This window comes from Anopheles gambiae, chromosome 2 (genome assembly GCF_943734735.2).
Source record: "Anopheles gambiae chromosome 2, idAnoGambNW_F1_1, whole genome shotgun sequence".
NCBI lineage: Eukaryota > Metazoa > Arthropoda > Insecta > Diptera > Culicidae > Anopheles > Anopheles gambiae.
Genome location: NC_064601.1, coordinates 15766526 through 15787223, shown reverse-complemented (window position 1 = coordinate 15787223; position 20698 = coordinate 15766526). Strand labels below are relative to the sequence as shown.

The following is a 20698-nucleotide window of genomic DNA, read 5'->3' as shown; positions in this document are numbered from 1 at the left end:
TCCGCACAGTTCCGACGGTACTTTTTGGTGCAGAAATCGTGGCTCGTGGAACAGCGGAAAGGTTTCGAGAATTCAACCATCATCACCGCTGCTGGCGTCATCTGTTGCCAGATGTAGTGGGCAATGCAATGGGACAGTGGGATTAGGAGCGGATTGGTTGGTTGGTTGTTTGGGGGGGGAGATGAATGTATGCACGATACGTCTAGCGAATAATTTCCCCCGCATCCTCCTGCAGGGGCCGTAAAGCTAAGCTCTCTATATCTCTCTCCCTCTCTCTTTCCTCTCACCCGGTAGGCGTAAATCGTATCGGTTAAGCTCATGGACCACGGTTTAGTCATCGCCATTTGGACTAAAGCTTCTCCATCCCGAATCGTCCCTGCCTACGTTTTTGGGGGATACTTTGGCTAAAGTTTCCCCTATCGAGAGCAAGCGTGGTGTTTTTGAATACATTCAATTCAACTTCGTACAAGTGTGGGCATACATTTGCTAGGGTCGACTTACCGAGCGACTGGGACTGGGAACGTCGGGGAAGCATTAGCGCCGATCTTCCAAATAAAGGTCATGGGATTAAACTCAAACTTGAGTTCGTATTATGGTGGTGTCAGGTGTGGTAAAACATAAGCTATTCATCGTTTAACTAATAATAAACGGAAAAAATCTATTTAGAATGGAATTTAATCTCAGCTTTAACAATTTCCCGGCATACTTTGGGCCACTAATCCACCCTTCCTTCAACTCCGTAAGTACACGAGATAGGCAATAATCTGCCGAAAATCGGCTGGCTCAGATACGCAGCTGCTAATTGCTACCAGCTCAAACTTTACTGAACTTTAATTTTAAACTTTACAATCTCTTCCACAAAAGTCCATAGAGAGAAAAAACACTTTTATTTGCTTGCTGCTTCCCTCTCTCGCACATGCTTTCACTCGCTTTCCCGCCCCGACAAACGCTCGCTCAATCCACAACCAAACCGATTCCCATTCTAACTAATCCTACCATCCAATGCTCTGGGAAAGCTCGCGTAAGTAAATCATAACTCAGTGTATCGAACTTTTCCAATTAATTATTGCAAAATAATAAATAACCCCGTGCGTCCCAATGCCCTACCTGATCGTGGGTTTACCGCTACCCCCCCATCCACCGCCAACCGTTGACGTCGCGTCGCGTTTTCGGGGTTTTCTGTTCGGGATAGTGAAATAAAAGCAAATTTACTTTGCGCGTTCGTTTGTTGTTTCGGCGAATGATTTACTTGCTGCCGTGGTATACGGCGGAGCATCAAACCATTTCGCGTGCGATTTGAGTTTTCGGTAAGGCAAACGAACAGCAACAGATTATCCATATTCGGTGGTTTTGGTAGTTTAGAGAGTTTTCGGAGCAACTTTTTTGCTTCTTTGCTATAATCCACAATTCTATGCAACACGGTCCTGGTCTGAGTTGTTTCTGTTGGAAAAAGATACGCTATCTCATAAGTTAAAGCAAAAATTTATGTAATGTTGAAACAATTGGATTCAATCTGGGACCAAACAAATTCTTCCTGATTCTTGTGAAATTCTTCATTTAATTGGCCGACAATCTGGGCTTTATCGTAGTCAATTTCATTTGCCTGGCTGATTTTCGTTTGCAATTGTCGATCGGAATAGACAGCACTGTTCCTCTCGTGAACCAATTCGAAGTAATTGTATCGAGTTCCGATTTTGTTGAGATCCAACGTACGCATAGTGTGGTATTGAAGCACTAGAACATCTAAAGCTACATCAGGAAGATGCTACCAAAGCTAGGATAGTTGAAGACATGGATCCGAAAAATGCAGAATCCTTGATTTTTCATTGTAAGGACCCCCACGACAGAGAGACCCTAACACACGAAAAACCCGTACGACTGGCTGGTTCTGAAGAGTCTGTTTGCAATTGATTTTCCCATGAGGACATTCTCCATACTTTGTAGTACTCTGGAATAGCCTTAAGAGTTCGTTTATACATGGCAAGGTTCAATAATCGTCCAAATTTCCAAAGAAGTGTTCGTGCTACGACTAATGTTCTTTTGTTAGTCATCCATTGCGGGTGAGATCTTTGACCTTTGTATCTTTAATAATGCGTATAGTAAGATACGCCGCTATGTGTCAGGTAATAGCTACAATAGCCCTAAAATCGATAATATTCATACTTTCATCAAACTGTGCAATTATCCTGTCTTTATTTTTGTGCTTCTGTAAAAGTCCTTCACAGAAATTGAACACAGGAAAAGCCTTAACGGCTCAATACCATCAGCGGAATCTTTTAATTGCATCGATAGCTAGCGACATCATTAAATTGTAACACGTAAAATCACAAAGATATGTTGCTACCGCCCATCCAATTGCGTGTTAATGACGAATATCACTCCGCATTTAGGACTACAAACGCTCCGAACAATCATGCATGCCCCAGTTCTTTATTGATACGTTTTATTTTAATTACTCACCTCCTGCTCCCGTGAAGCTGCAGCATCGCAGATGCATCGATTTTCAGCGCCAAACGCGTGGCACGATCGGCCCGGGAAGCCCTCCCACCAATCATGTAAATCGTAGGTGAACGGCACCTGTCAGGAGAATAATTACTGCACAAAATGGGGAGTCAAACAGTGCCGACGACAGCACAAACACATGCCGGCGTGCGACGTGATTAGAGAAGCTGCCATACCACCGGGCCTTCACCTATCGTCCCGTGTCACCGTGTGCGCGCCAACCCCGCACCTTCATTGCTTTCTCGCCCAGCGGAGCACAAAGCTTAAAGAAAACGGTGCACCCAAGTGCAGCGGAAGTACCTTTTGTATGTTTTCTACACGATCCATACAGCTGCACCCCATCTAACGCGGCAAAACGGGTGGGATGATGTTCTCTTTACCGCTCCGCCTAGGAAAATTGCTCGCTAACGGCTCGAAGGCAACATGGGCTTCCGCTTTTCCGGACATTTTCCGGCAGAAGCCGGTACTAGGGCGCTTGAATGTGCGTGTGTGTGAGAGAGAGAGGGCGAGAAAGCAGTCGATCTCAACATCTCGGCACATTAAGAGCAACACGTTTGCATAGTGAACGGGAGAAATTTACGTGAGTGTGGTTGCATATGCAAAAGGGCAATGTAGTATCGAACATATAGTAAAGAGTAAGAGAGATATACAGCGAGAGAAAGGGAGCCAGAATCTTTTGAAAGGCACTTTTTGAACCCACCTGTGTTGCTTGCTTGTTGGGGGAGATCATCTCGTACTCTCCTTCCTTTGCCGCGGGGCAACTTTGCTCACCCGACACTGCAAGCAGCGGATGGGCAGCAAACCGGGGGCCGGCAAAACTTGTACACATTGTACGCAAGCGGACATTCACCGACACCCCGGCAGCGCTACATGAAGTCATTAGAACTTTCAGCGGACGACATAAAATAGCGCAGCACCGCGCAGGACACAGGTCGGGCGCGGTGCACAGTGGGTTGCGCTGCACCATGCTGAAGCTATCAAAGAGTGCGAAGACAAATGAATGAGATGCAAAAAAGGGGAACATCAGACGGCAAGCTTGCGCCTGTACGACCTTTGAGCGGACCGGGATGTGGGATGTGTGGGTATGTACGCGTGTGTTTCCTCCTGCGAGCAACAGGGCAAAAGGTTGTGTGCACTCGGGCAAAGCAACAGCATTGCTCGGCGTTACCACCTCGCACCACTCACAGCCGGAAGGCACCACCGTTCCCCATCCGAAAGCAAGCATTCAAACGACCATTTCCCGGGCTGGCTGGCTGGCTGGCTTTCGTTTGTTTTCTTTTTTTTCTCTCTCTCTCTCTCTCTCCCCTCGCTAGTTGCTCCGGACGGGGCCTCAGGCTACGGGGCTGCCGGATGCATTGAGGGCCCCGGTGCATACAAGTCCGCACAGCGCAAACGGAAAACGTCACAAAGTTGTATCGCTTTGCTCACGTCCGCCGGCCGCTCATTCGCAACGGTCGGAAGCATCGAGTGAGATTACAGGAAACCGGAACATACCCGTACACGGCTCGAGCCAGCGACGGCGGGTATGACAAACCGGAGAAGAAGAACGTTTACACGGTGACAATAGAAACCCGGTGGCACGGTAAAGGTAAGGCGCACTACGTACCCTACCATCATGCTGCACACTGTTTGATCACAGCGAATGTTTCCCCAACATTTCGAGGGAATCAATTCGCAAGAAAAATAGCTTACAATCATCGACATGCTAGTTTATTACACGTTTGCTTCCTTCGTGCTTCCTTTCCACCCTTGCATGCATGGAAGCAGCGCAAGCAATTGGGAAATGGTTTTGCAATGATTGAAGTTAAAGTGTTCTCAGTTTGATGCAATTCCAAGGAGCGTTGGTTCGTCATCCGAGTTGGGTTGGAATTTTCGTTTTAATTTGGGATTGAAGTTATACCAAGTGCACACATGTTGGAACGCTTTAGCAGCTCGATACCTACATTACATGGTGCGTTCGATACAGATTGACTGTTGATTGTAACGAAGCGTAGAAGGATGCTTTGGACCGTTCTCGAGCAAACGTATGCAAATAATGTAACAGACTTTGAGATGAACGAAAACATGGAGAAATGTGAGGAACTGCCGAAGGAGCGTCTGGAAATAAATATGCTACTTTCAGCCCAACTTCCCGACAGCACAATTACTTTACGTTTGATTAGACTACAGGCAACAATTTAGGAACAAGTTTGTGTGTTCTAGGAGCAAGGACGGAAAAGGAGGCTCAATCAGTTGAATTACAATAAACTGTTTTCAATTGTACAGTTTGGCCAATGTCTAACAACGCACTCTGGCAGCTATCGAACAAGACATCAGGCATGAAAAAGGTATGGAAGTTAACAGGTTCGAGACGATGTTTATTCTTGTTTATTCGAGATGTCTGTCGGGGCACCTCCATATAACTCTATACGTTTGTTCAAGTCTGGTGTCTGATGTGCGATTGGTGCCAGAGCGTGCTGTATGTTTTCAACCAAATCTTAAAAAAGCAATGTGTATCCATCTACAATGCAATATACCTCAAATTCTCTGCGTTGTTCAAGGTTTCTGGACCTCAGCAGTCTGCGTTGTCTACTGATGTCGTCGGTCGATGCTACAAATGGCATATTGTTGACCCATGTCCTACAATTAAGCATTCTACAGTTTAAGATAATGCCTTAGAGGATGTAATGGCAGGCTTTTACTAATGGCTGTAGTACAAATGCTTTAGAAATCTAAAGGCTGGGGGATATTGTCCGTACTTGCTAGTGTAATTTAATAATACTTTATATTGAGATCCGGCACGACCATTCTCTCGATGACCAAACCAAGCTTCCACCAGCCTCCGCACTAGTGAAAATCGAAATTACACTAGCGAGTACGGACAATGTACCCCGGCCTTAATAAAAATCTTCCCAACAAATTCGTATAAAAAGTATAATAAATATAAGATAGCATTTTCCTGATGGTGTGTTGCATTCAAAGGTCCCGAAACGCTGGAAAATCATTTGAAAGAGTAGAAGCGGGATAGCCGTTAAAAGCTGTTATCACCAAGTGCCTACCATTTATCATAACGAATTGCAAGTTAGTAAAATTAACAAGGCCTAGCTGACAATCAATCGTTTCCACATATCAGAAGAATCCCCAACAAGCCGCTCAATTATTTGAATTTGAAAAACTATCTCACAAGTGTTTGCTACTAATCAGTGCCACTTATAGCGCCCTTCCGGGTGTACTTCCCATTGCATCGTTGTCCAGAGCGAAAGTGGAAAGTTTATCTTCAGTAGCTTCCGCAAAGCAACATACCTCGTCGCCTTTTGTGGCACTCAATAAACAGTAGACCACGTGAAAAAAAAACAATGACCTGATGACAGATTTCTTTTGTTTTTCCCAACGCAGTAGCCCCGTGGTGTCTACGGGCAACTAGACTACTCCGCTCGGCGGCTAAAATCTGCTAGCAAGCGAGCATAGTGGTGCCAGCATCTCACACACTCTCTATACACTCAAAGGGCGTGTATTGGCACGTGAACCTTTTGCTTTAATAACTTTTGACGGCATGGTAGGGTGGTGGAAAATGGGACTAGAACCTCCATCATAGACACTTTACATCGCGCTGCCACTCACGGTCATAGTCGCTTCCGTCTGGCTGCACTGGCTGGATCGGTGAAACCCGTTAAACCACCTGAATGGTTTGATAGGAGAGTATGACTTTCTTGGTTTTATCCCCTTCCCTTTTCCACTAACAGAAAGCTGTGCCACCTTCTTTGCGAAATCACTTCCACCAACGACGTGGCTGGCTGCTCGGTGATTAAAATGCAGCAGTCTTTTCCGCAATGACACACACACACGCACATAAAGACGCGTTTCCCCCCATGACCGTGGGTTATGGGGGTTTCCCCCCTTCCTTCATTATGCCTTTTTGCGTGTGCAAAAACAAAAGATCCACTTCTGACCGGTCGGTAAGGGCATGCGGGACCAACAAACGGGACAAGTAATTTATTTCTTATTTATTCCACGCTTCCCGCGAAACGCTGCAATGCCATTCCGGTACGACTGGTTCGACTGGAATGCTGCCGCTGCTTTTCCTTCTGTTCTTTATCGGTTGGGCCAGCATTTCTTTCCCTATTTCGTTCCCTGCGCGTGTACCCATCGTCGTGAGTGAATTAAAAGGTTCACAAATATCCTCTCACCATTTAAGAACGCGGGCTAAAACTGTACGTCTTTGTGTGTGTGTGTCAGCCTATTCCAATCGGCTCCGAGTGGGCCGTACTTGCTGCGTCTAATTTATCACGCAACGTTGGGGGACAGTCCAGTTAAAGCTCTTATTATCATGTTAATTAAATTGTCCATTTCCGTTGCGTTGCGGCGGCAGAGGCATCGTTTTCGTGAAATGAATCATTCAGAGTCTTGCGAGAGTGCCGAGAATCTCGAGCGGCGATTAAAGATAAAGCATTATCTTGGCACTATCCAATTAGCTTGCCGAGGAAGGGACGAGAAAGCCCCTCGAAAACAACAACCCTTAACACTTTAAATCGAACTGTGAATTCTGTGCACGCTTCCAGGAAACGCGAGATTCGAGAAGTTTGAAGGGCTGCGAAGGGATCGAACCGCGCGGTATCGGCGCAACGCTACCAAACTGCCGCTTCCTCTTGCGGCGCTTTAGTGGGGGCTGCACGCAACAACTTTTCAAGAAATACCCCCCAAACCACCGTGGAGAGACGTGGTGGTCGTGGAAGGGAAAGCACAATGCGATGGAAGTCCCACGGTCCCCACTTCCCCGATTTCGGCGGGATTCATTTCGATCTTCTCACTCGACGGTCGGCCGTTGCCTCCCCCCTCTCGGAGATAATAATCCTTTTTCGTCTTATCCGTTCGTCCTGCCGCTGTGGTACATTGCAATCAGGCGCACCGGCAACAACCCGAAATAAAAACAAAAATAGATCATCCCGCGCACGTGACCGAATCGGTGGTTGCTGTTTGCGCGGCACCCATATGCTAGCCTTAGTGGGGCAGGTGTGATGGAGGGATTTATGTGTACGTGGGTATCGGCCGTATCGGAACAGCGGGCCACACAAGGGCGAAGAACCACCACTCACTAGAAGCTGTCTCCAAACTTTCGTCCAACCTCGTACCGTGCTGCTTCGTCGGGTTCTTGGTTCCATGCTTGGACCTATCTTCCTTCGTAGTTTTGGTGGTCATGTTCTCCCACACACCGAACCGAGCTGTTCGTTGTGGCTAGCTGTCTTACGCTCTTGTTGTGCAATGAATCGTTCGTTCGTTCGTTCTCCTCGTTTTTTTTTTTCAACTTGATCGATCGATCCCTAAAATACGAAGCACACGTCCTTTATCACCACGGGAACTGACGGTGCAAAATTCTTCCTCGCTGCACATAGCGCAGACACAACCGGCCAAGCTAAATAGCTTCGCTGCGAAGCACTGCGCCCGATTCCGCATCCCGGGATGCACCTGGGTAGTAAATAATTTTGATACTTCAACATCTGTTTCGAATGGGTGGAGTAAATGTACTTTTCAGTTCATTCCTTCCGTCGCTTTCGTTCTAAACCGGTTTTCACACATATGGCTTACGATGGGTTTATGTTCTTTTTCTTTTTTGTTAATAATTTTGGCCTTTTCTGTTGAAAACTTTGGTGGACCTCGATCGAAGTTTTACGTTCTAGAAAATAATGTTCTGTCACGTACAAAACACACAAAAAAAACCGGTTTCCAGTGGGAAGTCCACTACGGAGCGAGGCAATTAAATGTGGGCCAATTAGCAATTCCAAAACTGTGGATGAAATATAATCAAATTTTTTTTGTATTAAAAAAAAACTATGCAATAGTTGACGGGTACAACAACATGCTAGTTGACGACTCTAGCATGCGATCTACCGAAACTAAATAAATAAATATGTAATAAAGAAGTAAGTAAATAAATTAAATTAAATTAAATTCAATTAGATTAATTAACTATTAATCAATCTATCTATCAATAAAAGATAGTAGTAATCATTCTAACTTGTCTGGGCATCATGATCAGATAAAAACAGACAAAATTCCAAAGAAGTTCATTATGTTGCAGATTCTTTTCTGGCTTGTTCCACACAATGAGATGTTAAAATCTATGAAAAATGGGTACGTATTCAGTTACAGCTCGCTCATCTTCTCCAAGATATTCTGCATGGTGGAGAAATGTTTGAAGATACATTTTCCAAAATGATATCTTTTCTGAAAAGTTTCCAATCCAAAGGTTTCCAAGTGTTTGAAGATAAATTTTCCAAAATGATATCTTTTCTGAAAGATTTCCAACTCTTCAAATTTGTGGATCAAATATATTATAAATAATAATATAATGGGGAAAATGCTAATGACCAACCTGTGTCCCTTCTCTATGTGAAAGGTATTGAAATTGATGCGTATAACTCGGAGTAACGATGGATGTATAACTGTATAAAAAAATACATGCAATTAATGATAATTTTAGATATTAATCCAAAATTGAAGACTACTGCTTATTCATGTACTGAGCCTTAAGCCTTATACGGACGTCACACGAAGCGCAAACTCAAAAAAAATACGCTTGATTTGTATGGGAGAGCGTAAACTTCCTGTCAAAAGATTATAGGGTTGTATGGCTGAAATCCAGTTTACGCCAAAGTTTACGCTTCGTGTGACGTCCGTATTATGATTTTTAGTTATTTTTATTCGTTACTTACATTAAGGACATTAAATTATTATTTTTATTATTAAGTATTATTAAGTAATAGTGGCAGAATGTGTATTATTAAGTAATAGTGGCGCTCAAAGCGTTACAAGATGAAATTTCAACACTTCATCCAACACCACCAACATGAAGTACAAGGCGCCTCCACGGGAACACCTGAACGTCATGTTTGAGCTGATTTTATGTTAATTTTCTAAAATAATGTAAAGGTAAATACTACTTAATCAAATTCATCATTTAAGTACGATAAAATTACAATGGTACATCGACACTGGTACGCTGACCAGTTCGATGGCACTAGTTACACCAAACTCCAGCAGACAGGATAGGCTGAACTTGAATAGAACAGGTTCAGTTTGATAGAACTCATCGCTTCACAACACAGCATTAGCATTAGCAACGACGTATCCTTCCTTTTGGTTGTAAATGCTAATCCTTTTGCTGCTGACACGCCTGTATGTCCACCGTGCGTCAATGTTACGATACGCCATACACACACACAGACGTACACACTTCAAAACCTCCGTTCCCGGCGGTCATAACGAGATCAAACGCGCTGATCCTTGCTAATGTGTGTTCCGAGAAAATACTATCAACAAGGTTAAATGACTGCAGGGCTGGGCTGCTGTGCCAGTACTGCAGGCATCCTTTGCCCTGTCAGCACCGGATATGAGCGGGCACAGAGCTGCCGTACCTAGAAAGGAAAATGATTGTAAAGAGCTAATGGGCTACAGAAACTAGGAATGGGCTACAGAAAAAAGCTAGGTGTTTATCAAAACCTCGTTTCGCAAACTGTTTGCAATAATTGGATTACCAATGCGAGCTTTCGGCTGCTTTCAATCCAACCCAAACCGCGGGCGCATTTTTTTTTTTTTTGCTTCACTTTATTTCCCGATGCAAAACGTGCTAAATATGACGTCAAGTATTTCCTCCGTCTCCACCGTGCCCGTAATCTTGCCGATGCAACGCACCGCATTCCGCAGGTGATGCGTAACGATCGCCAGATCCCGGTTCGGTGCACCAGTTTCGTGGAAATAGTCTCGGAACTGCTCCAGGCACGCCAAACACTGCTTCAGATGGTAGCGGTGTCGCTCCTGGCTGATGGTTGGACTTTCGACCGACGGATCACCGCACAGCTGCACCAGGCGTGTTTTAAGGCGCTCGAGAAGCTCCGGCAAACCGGACTGCGTTTGGCAGGACAGAAAACTAAAGCTATTGTTATGCGCTGACAACCGTTCCCATGTACCACTGGTCAGTAAGTCACATTTGTTCAACACTATCAGCGCGCGGGACATCATATCCGCGTCAAGGCCAAGCGTTTCCATGTACTCCCGCAGGTAAGTATCCAATCGGTCGACCGTTTCGACACGTGAAGCGTCCACCACCAACAGCCACAGATCGGCACTTTCCACATACGCACGAGCACGTGCAATGCCTTCACTTTCTACCACATCTTCCGTGCCCTGCCGCAGCCCGGCAGTGTCGCCCAGTATCACTGGATAACCGCCAATGTCGTAGTGCGACTCCACGATGTCCCTTGTCGTGCCGGCGATGCTCGTTACGATCGACACGTTGCGCTGGCTGAGCAGATTGATCAGGCTACTTTTGCCCACATTGGGCGCACCAACGATGGCCGTTCGCACACCGTTCCGGAGCCGCTCTCCGCGCCTATTGTCGTCCAGATGGGCTTTCAGCTGTCCGATTGCGCCTTCAATGTTCTGCAAGGCTACGCTCAGCACATTGTCATCGACGTCCTGATCTTCGGCAAAGTCTATGTACGCTTCGATGCTGGCGATAGCCTGGACGAGCTGAGTGCGCAGATCGTTGTAAAAGCACGACAGCTGCCCATTTGCTTGCCGTAGTGCTTGCTTCCGCTGCGCTTCCGTTTCGGCGTGGATCAAATCCGCCAGACCTTCCACTTCGGTAAGATCCATCTTCCCGGCGTAGAACGCACGTTTGGTAAACTCGCCCGGTTCCGCTATTCTGGTGTCGGGAAATGTGGCTAAGCTGTCGTACATGGCGGACACTATGGCCGTGCCTCCGTGGACGTGAAACTCAATCGTGTCCTCGCCGGTAAAGCTTTGAGGGCCTGCAAAACAGTAAAAAAAAGGGAAATCATTATAACAGTTCAAGATCAAAAGGCTAGCTGATATAGCTGATATTACCTGGGAACCATAACAAAAGACCTCGATCTATCATTGCGTTCGTTTGACCGTGGAATATTTTTGTCAGTACGGCTCGCCTCGGTTCCGGAAACGATTTTAATCGAGTTTTTTTGTCGACAATGGCACGTGAGGCTGAGCCGGACACTCTTATTACTGCTACGCCACACTTCCCGAATCCTAAAATGGGACGAGCAAATTAAAAAAAAGCTTTAGAATGTATAACAACATAGCATCTGTGTGATTCATCGACTGAATTACAATAATTTAAGTGAAAACTACAAACTTAATAAGCGGCTTGAAAATTATTCCAATCATATTAGCAAATTCACTTTGCCACATTCATAAAAATAATTATTTTAATTTTTTTTTTTTTGTAATTTAACGACCGAAAATTTTGAATTTTTGCGCCATCTATTCAAATTTGACAACACACCCATCTGTGACATCTGTGGGAGACAGCTGATCCGAAAGTAAACAATCCCGCAACAAAAACAATACCGGCGGCACCGCCAATTGGAAATACCAATCTTTTAGCTCTTCTGCATGCAATTTTCACTTTCAGCGTATTATGGTATCCGGTGCTTACCTGAAGATAGGCCAAAGATTGTCGAACTATTTCGTACGGTTTGCCGTAACGTTGTATTAAAAAACTGTTTCACAAACATTGCGCCGTACAAGCGAGTGGTCAACATTTTCCCTGGACTGTTTATCACAACTGAAATGCGCGAGATTTTATTGCATAATATAGACAACAAAAAACACGTAAAAATGATTTACACTGTGTTTGGTAAATCAAACTTTTACTCCCACTCGCCTAAAGCAAACACAAATTAAAAATTGCACGTGTGAGAAGGCTAGTGCAGCTGCTTTATTTATATTACTTTGACACATGCATTGCGCTAGCATTCTGAGTTTGATTGGAATGAAATAAAAGACCATTATTGTAAATCAAACATCGGTTTTGCGGCACTAAATCGTAGCAATAAAAACATAATTTTCTGTAAAACCCGTAATAAAGCTCCATGCAGAAAAAGATGGCATTTCATAAAAAATAACGGGAAGACTGTGGCCGAGGCTTAACTTCTCAATGCGTGTGTTATCCGACATCTAGGTGGCGCTAGTGTCGAACAAAAGAGTTAGAATTGTCGTTATGTCCATTGCCAGTTTTTCATTACATTTCATTCCACATTCATTTTCTCGATCAATTGCTGTTGAAAGGACTCAAACGAATGCGAAGATTTGTGCAGTTTTTGTCATATTCCTTTTGTTAAAATTTCAACTCGATTATGCGTTACACCTTCGTTACGAGACGTTACATTGTAGCTGTCAAAAATAACGCTTCTCTTTGCAAAGGCGGATCTTTGACCGCAGCCTCATGTTTACCAAATGCACACACATTTTGGTGCAAAAAAGTACAGAATCGAATGAAAAAGGTGAGACGATGTGTTTTTGCTACCTTTTGGATCTAATTTCTGGCCAAATTACTGCATCTTCTAGATAGTAGCATACGAAAAACCCTCTCCCCACGCTGACCTATTTTAACCGTCATCTTCAAACTTTTCAAAAAAAAAAAAAAAAAAGCAGGCACAAAAATGTCACTGTCAACACTCTGCGTTTGCGCCCCCACTTTCCACACATCGTACAGGTTCGCAGCGAAAGACAGATATTCTTTTTTCTCTCATCCCTACTGTAACCCCGTACATACACTCATCCACAGGGGATGTGCCACAGGAAATAAGGCAACATATTCGCGCAAACTAATCGAGGTAGCGAGGTAATGTGTGCATCGGCAGAGCTGTAAAGTGTAACAAACAGATCGTGTGCTGCATCGCATTGGCGCATTCGAGGGTGTGTGTAAAAAGTGTTTCGCCACGGGGCCCAAGGAAACCGACGAGTGCTGTGTGGTTCTAGGCCGACCCACTCTGGCCGAGGTGGTGGTGGCGCGGTGATCGATGCGAGTGAAAACGTCGCTTTTCACGGGAACACCGCAGCGCGTCCGCGTTTCGATGTCAAAGTGTGTGTGTGTTTTCCTTTCCCCCTACTGGAAGCCTAACGCCGAGCTACGGCCGACCCGTCAAGAAGTGGCGCTGCCGCTGGCTTGTACCTGCGTGCGTGTGTAGCAGCAGCAGCAGCCGCCACCGCTTCCAGACAGCCAGATTGTGCCAATATCGGTGAAATTTAGTCGTGAAAACCCGAATGCTGCGTGCTAGCAGCAAATTTGCAAGCAAAACAAACGGACGGTAGAACGTTCAAAGTGAGCTTCTAACCCAGCGGCAACAACGGGGGTGGTTGGTTGTGTTATTGCGTACCGAAAGAGACATCCCCCGCTGCAACCCTTGCTGGCTGTGCGTTTAGGTGAGTAAAGGTGTACTTGTAAGCAGCAATCCCATTGCACCGATGTCTCGAAATAGGCCCGCAAGGCGCTGCAAAGTTGGGTCGCAAATAGGCACACAATCAATCACGTCGCGCCAACCAAACAGTGTGCCGCCACAAGGCTGAACGGTGCTTTTCCTCCTCCGTGCTGCTAATGTGCATATTCATTAGGGATACCGAAAGCCATCCGTCTCATGCATTGCTGACAGAAGGCCTTCCTGGCCTAGCGACGAAATGAGCCTACTCTTCCTAACTGGAGTTTATATGCGTGCCAGAGACGGAAGTGTTTGTGGTTTGCAGCGGTTCCTCCGAACCCATTTGATTGTCCATCCATGTGTTTGGAAGAGAATTGTTTTGCGGTTAACCATATGGTAATTCAGTTTGTTATCTCGTGCGAAAACAACAGCTCTCCGGCCGGCTGCGAAAAAAATGGACCATGTGGATGGGTCTTGAAGCGAAAAAAAAACTATTCACAATTCACTCCCATCGCCCAGAAAATGCACCTTTTTACAGAAAGTTGACCGGGAAGTATTTTCCGCCCGTAGAATTTGGTGGCGCTGCTGCTAGAATGTTATGTAAATAATAACACGATGCGTATGCCGATGCAATGCATACTGCTGCGCATACAGCGAAATTCACAAAGTATATCGCTCATGAACAAACAAAAACAAACAGCCCTGTAGCACGAATTGAATACAACACCCTACACGAACGAGTGGATTATTCCATCATCCAGCAGCAGGCCGGAATGCAACATTTCGGATGCACACAGTAGTAGTGCACCGGCTCCATGGCATGCTGGGAACGCGTGGTGAAAACGCGCAGGTTTCTCAATAGGTGACTTCTCGGGATGACGAGGGGAAAAGGGTGGGAGAGAGAGGCTGTTTGGATTGCTTTGCTTCTGCCCTAGCTTCACCTGCTCCAACTCCCCCCCCCCCCCCCCCCCCCCCGACTGCCCCATGCCGGGTGCAGTGCGAGAAGAGAATATTGATTTTTTCCCTCCGGCAAGCAAAGTGTGCTGAAGTTTCTTCGCACCCGATCCAGGAAGAAACTGCAAACAACACACACACACACACACACCGCATCCTTTACGGTATGCAGGGACACATACCGCCCTTTCGTACTGTGCAAACACAAACGCAGAAAAGCTTTCGTCCTTTGCAGAGGGGAGGGGGGAATTGACGGATGATGCGTTTTACGGGAAGAGATTTGTACCGTATTATGAGCATGATTTAGGCTTCATATAAAGTTAATTTGTTTAAAAATTGGTTTCTCTTACGCTTTCCTGTAAATAACCCTATTTTTTTATGCATTTTAGATACCTTTGGCAGAAAAGTGCCCTCCCCCTTCCCAGGAAGCGCTTCACAACTCCCACACTCAACCGTGAGCGTGTGGTAACGGAAAAGCTGGCTACCAATACCCCTACCCTGCGATGTCGGTGAAGATCTCGTTCGAAATCGGGCATGTGGCCTCGGTCAAGAGCCGCCCGACGGCGGAAGGCTATACGCACGACTGGGAGCTGTTCGTGCGCGGCCTGGACGGTACCGATATCAGCCACTTTGTCGACAAGGTGGTCTTCAATCTGCACGAATCCTTCCCCAAACCGAAACGAGGTAAGAGCAGCGGCAATAGCATCATACATGTTCCAGTAGCCAGTAAAATTTTTGTCCCATTTTCCAGTGTTTAAAGAACCGCCCTATCTGGTGAAGGAAGCCGGGTACGCCGGTTTCATACTGCCCGTTGAGATTTATTTCAAAAATCGGGACGACCCCAAAAAGACCGTGTACAACTACGATCTCGATCTGACGCCGGCAAAAAATCAGCGCGAAGATTACGTGTTCCACAGCCCGTCGGATGAGTTCCGGCGGAAGCTGCTGAAGGGTGGCGGTTCGATCATACCCGGGAGCGGCAACGCCGGCAACAGCGCCAGCAACGAGTACAAAAGCAGTCGCGGTGGGCATGGTGGTGGCGGTGGCGGCGGGACCGAGCGCTCTTCCGGTGGCAGCTCCTCCCAGGACAAGAAATCCAAATCGAAATCGTCCTCCTCGGTGGACGATACGAAGGGACAGTTTGCGGAGCTGTTCGGTTCACCGTTTCCGCACAAATCGAGCGGTGGCAGCGGTGGTGGCGGCGGCAGCAAGGTATCGCCGGACCCGAAGCTGTCCTCCACCAGCAAGACGTCACCGGCGGGCGGGTCCGGCAGTGGTAAAGCACAGTCCGGCCAGAAATCATCGTCCGATTCGTCGCGAGCGACCCTTCCCGGCTCTTCCAACTCGTCGTCGCTGTCGTCGGCAAACGCCACGTCGAAGGAGAAGGACAAATCCTCCACCTCCTCCTCGTCGTCCTCCTCCAAGCACAAACACTCGAGCCCGAACAAGGAGGGCAAAAAGTCGTCCAACTCGTCGTCCTCTGCCTCGATGTCCGGCACGAGCGGGCTGGCGGAGGAAAAGCACAGCAAAGATAAGAAGGACAAAAGTCACTCGAAAGAGCGCGACAAGGGTAGCAGGGATAAGGGTGCAGCGAACAGCGGCAGCTCCGGTGCTGGCAGTGCAGTGCCGAACAGCAGCAGCTCGCAAACCCTGCCCGGCGGGTCCTCCTCGATGAAGCGACCGGTCCCGGCCAGCCCCAAGCGATCGAGCACAAGCAGCACGAATAGCAATAATAGTGTAAGCAACAGCAGTAGCAATCCTACAGTTCCTAACAGCGGCAGCGGTGCTCCGAGCGGCGGCCAGTCCGGGGCTAAAAGCTCGGACAGCAAGCGGAGCAGCACAACCAACGAGAAGGAGAAGAAGAGTAGCAAAAAGGAGAAGAAAAGCTACGAGAAGGATAAGGAGCGGACGGACTCCTCCTCCTCCTCGAACCAGCAGCGAAAGGGCGAACGAAACGCGGAACCGCAGCCGAAGCTGCCCGCCAACAGCAGTGCGTACGGTTCTGGACCAACCGCCGCCGGTGTGTCGAAAGGGGAAGGCCCCCAGACGGGAAGCACCGGGAAATCTTCTTCGTCTGGCGGAAGTAGCAAGGGCACCTCTGCCAGCGCCCCAACCGCGGCTGACACGGGCAAAGAAGGAAAGGTGTCAGTGACGTCTTCTTCGAATCGTGACTCGTCGAACGCAACTTCGTCCGCCACCGGTGCCGGCTACACGAAGGACAAAAAGCAGCACCAAAATGCGAATGACTCGAATGCGGTCCCGAAGCCGGACCCAGCGGTGGTGCAGTCGGCAAAGGTGCCCGAAAAGAATGACAAGGACCGGGAGAAGGACGACGCGCGAAAGCACAAGCATAAGAAGAAAGACAAAACGAAAGACAAGGAAAAGGATCGATCGGCCACCGGGAAGGACAAGAAGGACCGGAAAGACAAAGACAAACCAACGGGCGGTGAGGGGCCGGCCCCGACAAAGGCCAGCTACTCGACACCGACGCGCGAGCTTGCGGAAAGCAGTGGACCGGGCAAGTCAAAATCGCACGCAAACGCCGCCGCCGCGGCTGTCAGTGACTCGACCTCCACCAAACCGACCGGGCACGATCGGGAGAAGGCTACCACGGGCAATCTTTTCTCCAGCTCATCGGCAACGCGCCACGGTGGTGCGCCACAGCCGTCGTCCAAGTCGAGCACACCGGTGGTGGAAGCTCCCGGTGGACAGGGCAGTGGCGGCGAGGAGAACTCGAACGATTCGGATGCCCGTACCGGTGGTGGGGGTGGCGAAAACAGTCGTGCACCCTCGACGCTGCCGCCGAACGAGAAGGACTCGGAAGCGTCCAACAGCAGTATCGCCGACCTGCTACCGGCTGGTGGCAGCACCTCGTCCGGCCACGTGCAAAGGCCCCCGTCGGCGACATCGTCCGGTACGACCGGATCGAACAGCCGGACGGCCGATACGAGCGAAAAGTATCACCACCACAAGAGCAAAAAGGACAAATCATCCAAGGGACAGGGGGCGACAGCTGCAACGCCGCCGGTAGAGGCGAAGGACAGTTCTAGCGCGAGCGAGCCGGTGAAGAAGCGGAAGCGCAAGAACAAAGACACCGACGCGGAAAAGGTTCAGAAGGATGCACCTGCGGCAGCAGCAGCAGCAGCCGAGCCTACTACGACTGCATCGTCCCGAGAGCGGCGCAGCCTTTCGCCTCCTTCTCCGCCCGCATCCTCCAACAGCCTAATGGAGCCGCCGACAAAGATACCAAAGAAGGAGGAACACCATACCGCGGCAGGTGGCGGCAAAGCGTCGTCGGGTCAGGATCCGCTCGACCATTCACTGAACAATAACAACAATAACAACAACAACTTCAAGCAATCGATAGGCGGCGGCGGGGGTGGTGCCGGCCCGGCTGCACCCGAGGACAACGGTACCAGCTCGTTCGGTGGTACCGCTGCGGCCAGCAATCACGGGGGCAGTGGCTCTGCCGGTGGTGGTGGTGGTGGTACGGGCTCGAGCAACGTCTCGCTTACAGGGGACTACATGCTCGAGCTGAAGGATCTGCAGCACAAAATTATGACGCTGCAGGACAACACGGAACTGCAGCGGGTGGTGGAGATGATCGCGGCAACCGGGTGTTACGAGATTACGAGTGCCACATTTGATTTCGATCTGTGCGCGTTGGACGTTATGACGGTGCGAAGGTTGCAGGATTTTTTCGCCACCTCCTGACAGTAGTAGACGCGAAGGCGGGATGGAGCGCCGTGAAGACAAGGAGCAAGGTATGCAGTGTGCTGTTGGAATACGGGAGTGAGTGTGTGTGTTTATGTCTCTGTGTACCGTACCATTATGAGCTTGTTCGAACATTGCGGGAAAGGAAACACAATGCTTAAAACACTCACCCGTTTCCAGTACTACCTGGGTCGCAGGCGGCTTCGCAGTTAAGGGGCAGCGCGTGGGGAGCGTGTAATAGAAGGATTGTAGGTAGATAAATATGTTTCCATAATACGAACAATTTGAACGTGTACACAACCCCGTTCCGTTGCGGTTGGACGATTTCGCTAGGTTACGTTTACCGTTTTTCGCTAGGTTAAGTGACCCTTATCGATCGGACTGAGGAGTGCAGAAAACTGTACGTAGAAGATTGCACTTAATATGGCTAGATTTTAAGGAAACAAAGCGGCAAACCAGACACATTACTTTACACCAGATAAAGTGTGTCCCTTAGGATAAGTGAGCTGATGCGTACACAAGATTTCATAGCTGTATCCGTACGTGCATTAGATGCACCAAGCACTGAATGCATTCGCTTCTTCAGCTACCCGCTTTTCTTGTCCCGATATAAGTTGAAACAAAAAAAAGAGGTGGAACCAATCATGAGTAATGGCAGAGAAAGCGCAAAAGTAGTATCAGGATTATTTAGAATGCAACAAAGAGCGTGCAATGCAGTAAGAGAGAAAGTGTAAGGCAAGGGTAAGCGCACATGTTTCAAGCGTTGAACTGTTTTTTTTTTTTAATTGCTTCCCAGCTGCGTATGTTTGTGGAAAGAATGCGTATAAAGTACAAAAATGTAAAGGTCGGAAAAGGAAAGCCAGCGAAAGTCGCACCAGTAACCTGTCCACGTTTTGCATGCGCCTTCTTCAAAGGAACCCAATGGCCCATCTCTCAAACGGCCAGTTCCGCGGGGGCATTTCATCATGTAGCACGATCCTGTTAGCCGTTAGCTGTTTACATTTTGTGAGTTGTTTTAAACTCCTTACTTTTCGTGGGCCTTCTACGTTTAATCTCATGGGCAGTTTTTACGACCTACAAACGACTATTTTCATTACTACATTAAACGTAAGAGATTTGTTCAGGCATATCTGTTGGAGCAAAAACAAACAAAAGAGCAACTAATAGATCAACTTCCTGATTGTTCCTCGTTTCACGTGTCTAAGGGCTAAGGGAAAATCGCTCAATTTAAGCAAAGTACTGTGCAGGAGAAGTTCCGCTCCTTATTATTATATGGCCAGACTAGCTTAAAGATGGAAGCGACAGGGTGTGTGCTCTTAGGTGCGAAAGTGATGAAGAAAAAACCGTACGTAATTTATTGATGAATTTCATCCCGCAATCCTCAACAATCTCTCGTAGCTGCTAGCTACACAAAATACGGTTTGTGGCGCGCGATATAACCCCGTCAGTGGGGTTAAACAATCGATTGCTGTTGTCGGCCAGTCCTGGCGTGGTCGGATTAGTTGTGTAGCTAGCTTCTTTTTTTCATGCGTTTTCAAATCATTTACGTTTGAACACCATACCAGAGCCGCAGAGGAGCTGTAAAATATTGTACCTAAATATTGCAATACTCTTACGGCTTACGGTGTTGTGCACATACGAAGGAAGAGATAGAAGATCGTCTGATCACGCATATATATATACATAAAAGAAAGGATAGGCTAGGATAGGACAGTAAAACACTCTGAAACGATTTTATTTCGGGCGTATCCGTTCGTAGCCGTTACTTTGTAGACTTATTGTAACGTTCTCACATGTTCATGTGTTCTCCCAATTTTATTGTGTTACCATGGTGTAGTGTATAAATTGATAAGTACAGAGAAGAATTAGCGGGAAGAGGGGTGATGATGGCCAGTTTAGTCGACAGGCTGCAGAGCCTAATTGTACAATTTATTAGGCAAAAACAAACAACCACTTTCTCACACAGGGTGCATAGCTAAACACGGGCAAATTGCGAATGAACTGAAATCATCACACACAAACACACAAGTCTTACAAAGCTCGTATTGTACATATAGCGTACATACCTACATACATACATAACGTAAATTATGCAGCAGCTAACATTATATATATGCAGACCGAGTACCGACGAAAGACGTGCATGTGTGTATATATATAATATTAATAATTAATTTGATGCGTTATCAACGTACGCAGTAAGCAGAACCGTAGTATAAAGTAATAAAGATAAAATACACCCCAATTGTCACCAGAAACAGCAGGTTAGCCGTTCGTCGAATGTGTAACGCCGAAAGAACAATGTTCAGCATAATGCT

General features: G+C 47.3%; 2 protein-coding genes across 2 annotated transcripts; one reads left to right on the top strand and one right to left on the bottom strand.

The window, feature by feature from the left end:
* Window positions 1–10061: 10061 nt before the first annotated feature.
* On the bottom strand, window positions 10062–12254 carry LOC1281336 (tRNA modification GTPase GTPBP3, mitochondrial). Its single transcript, XM_320903.4, has 3 exons — window positions 11951–12254; window positions 11365–11541; window positions 10062–11288 (listed from the first exon to the last, which is right to left on the bottom strand). Exons 1-3 carry the CDS (start codon window positions 12054–12056, stop codon window positions 10084–10086), a joined length of 1488 nt encoding a protein of 495 aa, XP_320903.4. The 5' UTR covers window positions 12057–12254; the 3' UTR covers window positions 10062–10083.
* Window positions 12255–12975: 721 nt separating this feature from the next.
* LOC1281334 (protein ENL) lies at window positions 12976–20638 on the top strand. The gene is made up of 3 exons (XM_320904.5): window positions 12976–13719; window positions 15056–15350; window positions 15418–20638. Exons 2-3 carry the CDS (start codon window positions 15170–15172, stop codon window positions 18378–18380), a joined length of 3144 nt encoding a protein of 1047 aa, XP_320904.5. The 5' UTR covers window positions 12976–13719; window positions 15056–15169; the 3' UTR covers window positions 18381–20638.
* Window positions 20639–20698: the final 60 nt, after the last annotated feature.